This window comes from Lathyrus oleraceus, chromosome 3, assembly GCF_024323335.1.
Source record: "Lathyrus oleraceus cultivar Zhongwan6 chromosome 3, CAAS_Psat_ZW6_1.0, whole genome shotgun sequence".
Classification (NCBI taxonomy): Eukaryota; Viridiplantae; Streptophyta; class Magnoliopsida; order Fabales; family Fabaceae; genus Lathyrus; species Lathyrus oleraceus.
In genome coordinates this window covers 454,405,988-454,414,638 of record NC_066581.1, presented here as the reverse complement: position 1 = coordinate 454,414,638, position 8,651 = coordinate 454,405,988, and the positions used below count along the sequence as shown (strand labels likewise).

Here is an 8,651-nt window from a genome sequence, read left to right as displayed (position 1 = left end):
ACACTTAACCGTGTTCCATCCAAAAAGGTTGAGAAGACACCATATGAGATATGGAGTGGTAAGAAACCACATATGTCTTACATGAAGATTTGGGGTTGCGAAGTTAATGTGAAACGACAAATTTCAACTAAGCTTGAGCCCAAATCTGACAAATGCTTATTTGTGGGGTATCCTAAAGAAACAAGAGGGTATTACTTCTACAATCCTTCTGAGGGTAAAGTGTTTGTCGCTCGAACTGGAGTTTTCCTAGAAAAGGATTTTATTTCCAAAGGAATCAGTGGGAGGAAAGTAGAGCTTGAAGAAATTCAAGAATCACAAAGCATCGATACACCTATGGAGGAATTAGAGCAGGAAACACAAGTAGTTGTGGAAGAGCAACCTGCTCAAGTAGAACAAGATCAGCGTAGTTCAAGCAGGATATGTCACCTACCTGAGAGATATGGATATCTCATAACAGATCAAGGTGATGTATTACTCATGGATCAAGATGAGACTGTGACCTACCAAGAGGCCATAACTGGTCCCGAGTCTGAGAAGTGGCTAGAAGCCATGAAATCTGAAATGGATTCCATGTACGCAAACCAAGTTTGGACCTTGGTAGAGCCTCCTGTAGGAGTCAACCCTATAGGATGCAAATGGGTCTTCAAAAAGAAGACTGACATGGATGGTAAGGTACATACCTATAAGGCAAGACTGGTTGCAAAAGGATATAAACAAATTCATGGGGTTGACTATGATGAAACCTTTTCACCAGTTGCAATGCTTAAATCTGTTCGGATTTTACTTGTTATCGTTGCATATCATGATTATGAAATATGGCAGATGGATGTCAAAACTGCTTTTCTTAATGGGAATCTTCTTGAGGATGTGTATATGACACAACCTGAAGGATTTGACATACCAGAAGAAGCCCAAAAGATATGTAAGCTACAAAGATCAATCTATGGATTGAAGCAAGCTTCCAGAAGCTGGAATCTTTGTTTTGATGAAACGGTAAAACAATATGGATTCATCAAGAATGAAGATGAGCCTTGTGTCTACAAGAAGGTTAGTGGGAGCATGATCGTGTTCCTGGTATTATATGTAGATGACATATTACTCATTGGAAACGATATCCCTTCCCTGCAATAAGTAAAGTCTTGGTTGGGGAAATGCTTTTCTATGAAGGACCTAGGTGAAGCAGACTATATATTAGGAATCAGAATCTATAGAGATAGATCACAAAAACTGCTTGGCCTAAGTCAGAGTACGTACATAGACAAAGTGCTGAGACGCTTTAATATGCATGATTCCAAGAAAGGATTCATACCTATGCAACATGGCTTGTGTCTATCAAAAACACAATCCCCTTCAACTGAGGAAGAAAGGGATCGCATGAATAAGATTCCATATGCATCTGCAATAGGATCTATCATGTATGCCATGTTATGTACTCGACCAGATGTCTCGTATGCTTTAAGTGCAACGAGTAGGTACCAATCTGATCCTGGTGATGCCCATTGGGTAGCTATCAAGAATATCCTTAAGTACTTGAGAAGGACTAAGGACTCATTCTTGATATATGGAGGTCAGGAAGAGTTGGCTGTATTTGGATACACCGATGCTAGCTTCCAGACAGATAAGGATGACTTTAGATCGCAATCTGGTTACGTGTTTTGTTTAAACGGTGGCGCTGTGAGCTGGAAAAGTTCAAAGCAAGATACAGTTGCTGATTCTACAATCGAGGCCGAGTATATTGCTGCCTCAAGTGCAGCAAAGGAAGCTGTTTGGATCAAAAAGTTCATTAGTGAACTTGACATAGTTCCTAGTATTGTGGATCCCATTGGTCTCTATTGTGATAACAATGGTGCTATCGCACAAGCTAAGGAGCCTAGATCTTACCAACGATCCAATCACATACTTAGGCGTTATCACCTCATTCGAGAGATAATAGATAGAGGAGATGTGAAAATATGTAGAGTACCTACACTCGACAATATTGCTAACCCACTGACAAAGCCTCTTGCGCAGCAAAAGCATGATGGCCATACTAGATCTATGGGCATTAGGGATATGCCTGATTGGCTCTAGTGCTAGTGGGAGATTGTTGGTGTAAGCCCTAGAGGCCAATACTTTTGGTACTTGTATCGAATTATTTATTAATAATAAAAGGCATTTTCTTTATTATGTTTGTTTAATAAAGTCCCTGGAATAGATAGTCCGTTTAATGTATCAAGTATGACTTAATCATGAGATCACATTAAACATAAGGACACTATTCTTAAAGTATCCGTAGTCAAGCTTTATTGTGAAGTGGGATAACATTAAAGCATGAAGACTATTATGTTTGTAGACTGATGATCACGTCTCATGGATCATGGATAAAGAGTTATCAAGTCTTAAACATAAGTATGAATATTAAGAGTAATATTCATACTGGATTGACCCGCTATGAGAATACTATATAGAATGTTATGCAAAGTGTCATAAGTTATTCCCGTGGTGATAATGGTGTATACCACTCTTCGACCTGAAACCACTATGGACCCTAGATGTAGAGTCGAGTGCTTTATTGTTGATCCAACATTGTCCGTAACTGGAAAACCATAAAAACAGTTGATGGGTACTCCACGAAGCATGCTAAGGGACATGAGTGACCTAGATGGAATTTTCCCATCCTGCGTAACAGGATAAATATCTATGGGCCCAATATTGAACTGGACAAGGATGACACGGTCTATGCCTTGTGTTCAATATAGACATAAGGGAAAAAGGGTAATTATACACATAATTATTATCACAGAAGGATTTGTCAGATCACATGACATTTTCGTGTCTTGGGTAGCAGTGATGTGTTGCTAGATACCGCTCACTATTTATTATGTTAAATGCGTGATTTAATATAATTTTCAATGTCGCGAAAACCTACAGGGTCACACACAAAGGACGGATTGATGAGAAATAGAGTAACTAAGGAACACCGTGAGGTACGGTGCACTTAAGTGGAATACGAAATATGGTAAGGTACCACACGCTTAAGTGATTTTGGGCATATTATAAGATATGGGCCAAAATACACTTAAGTGGGCTTTTTAGCTTGAAGCCCACACAAGTGGTTCTATAAATAGAACCCTTGGGTAGAAGCATTGTCACTCTTGCATTCCGTTTCTCTCTCTCTCAATCAAAGCCTTCATTCGTAGCAGCTAGCACTGAGATTAAAGGAATCCGTTCGTGTGGACTGAGTAGAGACGTTGTCATCGTTCAACGTTCGTGATCGCCACAAGAGGTAACGATTCTATCACTGATCATGCTGATGCAATATGTTTGCAATATGACAAAATGAGATGTGAAAAAATAAATCACACAACACCACTATTTATAAATAAAAAATTGCACATTACACTGAGGCGTCAGACCAATTAGCGTCTCCTCTCGCTTTATACACATGGACGCCAATTGAATTGGCAAGACCATGTTCTGTTGTCAATTCAATTGGTGTTCTCTCTTAAAAATTAAAGGTGTCAATTAATTTGACGCCTATACCTTAAATTTTTTTTTTTGAAATTGGGATAAATTAAAAATTTGTTTTAAAACTGTGTTATTTTGGGATTTTTAAAAAAAATATGAAATATTTGAGTAAAAAACTCACAAATTTATAATTTCTAAAAAGTGATATAGGACCAGTTTGTTTTAGGTTTAAAAAGATGAATTTTTTTCTTTTGTATTTTTAAAAATGGATTCTACAAAAATGTTTTTCAAAATATTATAAGTTAATTTGTTTTCTACAAATTAAAAGATTGGATTGTTCATTCTATAACATAAATATACATTATTGAAGATCAAAATATAATCAAAATCACAATTTTTTTTAAAAAGTTGTATCTTAAAAATAATTTTTATGAAAAACTATTTGAAATAGCTTCAAAATTAAATGATTTTTCGAAAATATGATATCCAAAAAAAGTTTCGATAAAATGATAAAATACCTAAAATAATATTTTAAAAATAACTATTTAAACCAAATTTTTATTTAAAGTTTTTATGAAAAGTTTCTTTGTAAATTATTTTTACACTAAAATTTGTAACACTGTAAAAATCATTTTAAAAAAAAGCCAAAACAAAGATGCCCATATAAAACACCAAAAGCATGGTCGCTAGATCCAATCCATTGGTTAAACCGGTTTCAATCCACCGGACTCACCCACAACCCGAATAAACATAACATAACAGTTCTCGTTTTGGGGTTTTCGGGTCCAAACCTGCCCCACAGAAAAGTATTTTAAAAAGCGATTATTTACGTACCGCTTTTTGACTTATTTAAAAAGCGATTAATTACCCAACGCAACCACCATAATTGCTTTGTGTTCTGTCACCAACCACCATAATTGCTTTGTGTTCTGTCACCAACCACCACAACTCATCGACGCGAAAAAATGGCAGTGACCCCCAAAATTGCGCCTTCAATGCTATCATCGGACTTCGCTAATTTGGCTTCCGAAGCTCATCGTATGATCAATTACGGCGCTGATTGGCTTCATATGGACATCATGGTACTCCCCCTTTCAATTTATTCTTATTCTCAAAATTCTTTTTTAATCAAGTTCCAATTTTTGATTTTTATGAAGGATCTTAATTGTTACTGTTATTATGAGTTATTATTAATTTCTATGATTGAAAATGTTTTGTTTCATAACATGGTTTCTGACATGTCTCATTTTTGTTCATTTTCAGGATGGGTAAGGACGCATTCATTGTCTTGGTTTTGAACATGTTTCTTTTCCTTCAGCTTTTTTCATCTATTTTGTGCAGGCACTTTGTCCCCAATTTAACTATGGGCGCTCCAATCATTGAAAGTTTGAGAAAGCACACAAAGTAACAATTTTTCTTCTTGTGCATAGTTTCTTTTCTCTTTTTTGCTATTGGGATAATATTTGGTGAATTTGAGTTAATAGTGATTAACCCTTGTAGGGCATATTTGGATTGTCATCTGATGGTTACAAACCCTCTTGATTATGTTGAATCTTTGGGAAAAGCTGGGGCTTCTGGGTTTACATTTCATGTAGAGGCATCAAAAGGTTGGTTTTGATACTTTTCCTTTATGTTGTTCAGTTTCTTATATGCTGTTTTCTTCTTCCTACGTTTTTATATATGGTTTATTTTTCTGCTTTCTTATAAGTGGTTTCTGGTTGGCAGACAACTGGAAAGAACTTATCCAAAATATTAAGTCACAAGGCATGAAGCCTGGTGTAGCCATAAATCCTGGGACATCGGTTGAAGAGGTTTATCCTCTGGTATGCGTTTTTACCTGCTCTTGTTCTGGTCTGGTTATATCTGCATAGCTGCATTGTTTTATTATTAATCTTATGTGATGGAGTGTATTTTGATTTGGATAGAATATTATGGCGAAAGTTGATCCATGTAGCCGACCCCAATAAGGATTGGTTGTTGTTGTTGTGACAGTATATTTGTGCATAAACTTGAGAACAGATAAATCTTTGATTCTGAGATTATAGCCTTTAGAAGGTCTCTCTCGCCCTCTCCCTCTGTGTGTGTGTGGTTGTAATCTTAGTTCTTTTCACAGGTTGAATCCGAAAATCCTGTGGAAATGGTTCTTGTCATGACTGTAGAACCTGGATTTGGAGGACAAAAATTCATGCCAGATATGATGGAAAAGGTACTATATTACTTTCTTAAATTTTGTCTTTTGGCTGACATCAGTGTTTTCAATTGTGAATTACGGAAAATAGCGGTTTTGCCAAGTTTCGCTCCACTACAGTGCTATAGTTTCCCTAAGTCTATAACCGCTACTATATTTGACGATACTTTGTTCTAAATTGATCATCACGAAACAATACGGTTTCTTAAAATTCAGCTATGCTAAAACAATATAGCACTATTATAGCCGCTGTTTGACAACACTAGCTGACAAGTCTTGTGTATGCCATATCTTTATTTATCGTGTAGTTAATTTTCCCCTCTTTCCAAACCAGGTTCGAATACTGAGGAAGAAGTATCCATCACTTGACATAGAGGTATCTCTGCCTATTATCTTGTTTGTAACTTCTTTCCTGTCAAAAAAGATGCATATTTTCTTCATGGTTGTAAACTCACAATAATATCGAGATTTTTCACATTATGAGTTCATGAACTTGTTTAGTCCTTTACATTTTACACTATTTATTCAATGACAGAGGCAGTGACAGTAATATTTTATTTACTACTTGATGCCTCTGCAGTTTTAGCTTTTACTATTTATATAGGATCTTGACCAAAACAAAACTTTCTATTTTATTTTTCTGTCCAATTATTGTATTCATGGAGGTGATGGAATGCCTGTGTTAGAGCATCCTAGTATGCACCGCTAGTGATAATAGTATTATGTAGTAACTGAGACATGTCCAATTTTGATTGCAGGTTGATGGTGGTTTAGGACCTTCAACCATAGACGCAGCTGCATCAGCAGGAGCGAATTGCATTGTTGCTGGAAGTTCAGTGTTCGGAGCCCCTGAGCCAGCTCAAGTTATATCCTTACTGAGGAATTCTGTAGAGAAAGCACAGTAACAGAGTAAAGATCTGTCATTTTATATTGCGGCACACGTCGCAAGTTCACATAATCAATATGCTTGGTGTGCTAACATTTTCAAGTCAAATAAGAGATCAAGTTTACATTTCTCTATTTATTGTGAAATTAACAAATACTGTAAAGGGTAAAAGGAATGACACATAACGCCGTCATCTAAATCCTTTGTTGAATATTTTGAAGTTTACATTGAAATTTTGATCTACTATTAGTACTGTTACATTATTTGGAAACAAGACACTGGCACACTTGTTGCTTTTTATTTTATTTTCATGGACCGTGTGGTATCGAATATTAATGTGAGTCACAATTCCAAAGGGTTTGTCTCTATTTTGGTTTTCATTGTGTCATTATATTCCTTTGCTTTGCTGCTGGTCTTTTGTGTAATAAAAACTTTTGTAATGCATTCTCATAAGTAAATCAAATATATTGTTATTGTGCTCAAGTTGACATCACATAATGATACAATCAACATTTTTTTTACTAAAAAGAAACTTTAGCCACATAAAGTAGATTGGGCTAGGAGAAGGTGAATTTGAGTGATTAAGGAGATGAACAGGGAGATTCAGGTGGACGTACGTTTTGGGAGGTGGAGGAATGTCTAGAGTTCCTGGGATTTCAGGTATATCTTGAATCCCATGTATGAAAAGATCAAAACTTGCACCATCATTGTTTTGCTTGATTTCATGTATATCTTGAATCCCATGTATGCAAAAATCAAAACTTGCACCATCAATATTTTGCTTTGAAGAATTCTCAAATCTAGGAAAATCAGAAGCTGTAGGAGGTGTTGTGGGAGGCGGGCTGGCCATCTATGGATGCTTGGAAAGGGTGGGATTTTAGATATCTGTGAAATTTCAGATATGAAGGAATCACCATCATTATTTTTCTTTATAGCAACCTTAAACAAGTTGCTAGCATCACCATCATTATTTTGCTTGATAGAAACCTCAAACAAGTTGCTAGCACCATCCTTATTTTGCCTTGTAGCAACCTCAAACAAGTTGCTAGCACCATAGTAATAATTTTGCTTTGTGGCGACCTCCAACAAGTTTCTAGCTTTCCCCATAAAAGAGATTAAAACAACCGTGATCAAGAAGCCTTGGACGAGCAAGGCTAGTTTAGACCACATTTTTCTTGAGTAAAGTACTAGAGTTTGCTCTGATGTTCTGTGGTTGCTCTTGAATGTTGGTTGAAATAGTACTTGTTAGTAGTAATTGATTAATTATTGATAGAAGTGCATTTTGTTGTTTCGAGATTTGTTGTTCCAATTATATTTGTTTTCTCCATACATCGGTCACATGTATAGTTTTGCATATATTGATTAAATGGATGCTCATCTCAATATTTAGCTCCAACTTTGACGCATTTAAATCCTTTGGACGGTTACAAGTTGAAACAAATCTATTTAGAATTTAGTTCGATTTTCTTTGTTGAGAATCTATATTCTAGACACTAAAAATTAGAAATATCTTTCGGAATGGGTGTTGTCTCCTACTGCTCCTAAAAATAGTGGGAAGCATATATTCTCACGTACATATGCACACTTTCTCACGACATCCATTCGCCCCTCAAATATCATAATATCCTTGTCCTTAAATATTTCATGCTTTTAAGTTTTTTATCTTCTTTTTCTGTTGATTTTTTTTAACTATATTTTTATTTATATATTTTAATTATATAGCATATATTTTTTCTGTCATCTGTCATAAGTTCTACGATAAAAATGCTAATTAATTCTATATTCTAAAGAATAAATTTATAAAACCATATCAATTACCAATTACTAATAAGTTTGTTAATACGACTATTTTTTTATTCTTGTTACTTATTTTAAAAAGTCACATATTTAAAGACAAATGTCAAAATAAAGAGTTCATTTTGTGAGCATGTTTGGCCACTGACTGCTCTAACATGTTTAGGGTGTGTGATTGGTATAAAAATGAAAGCCCCCATTTTTTGGGGCACCAAAGTGTTTTTTATGGTTTAAAAATAGAGTAAAATCATATCAAAGTTTTGGGTATCAGTTTTTATCTAATGGTTAAGTTTTAGGTCTAAAATTTTAATTTTATAAACATTTGGGCTTTTAAGA

General features: G+C 35.3%; 1 protein-coding gene across 1 annotated transcript; it reads left to right on the top strand.

The window, feature by feature from the left end:
• Positions 1 to 4,224: 4,224 nt before the first annotated feature.
• Positions 4,225 to 6,889, top strand: LOC127128141 (ribulose-phosphate 3-epimerase, cytoplasmic isoform). Its single transcript, XM_051057387.1, has 8 exons — positions 4,225 to 4,529; positions 4,711 to 4,715; positions 4,789 to 4,851; positions 4,948 to 5,054; positions 5,173 to 5,270; positions 5,561 to 5,653; positions 5,970 to 6,011; positions 6,394 to 6,889. Exons 1-8 carry the CDS (start codon positions 4,413 to 4,415, stop codon positions 6,538 to 6,540), a joined length of 672 nt encoding a protein of 223 aa, XP_050913344.1. The 5' UTR covers positions 4,225 to 4,412; the 3' UTR covers positions 6,541 to 6,889.
• Positions 6,890 to 8,651: the final 1,762 nt, after the last annotated feature.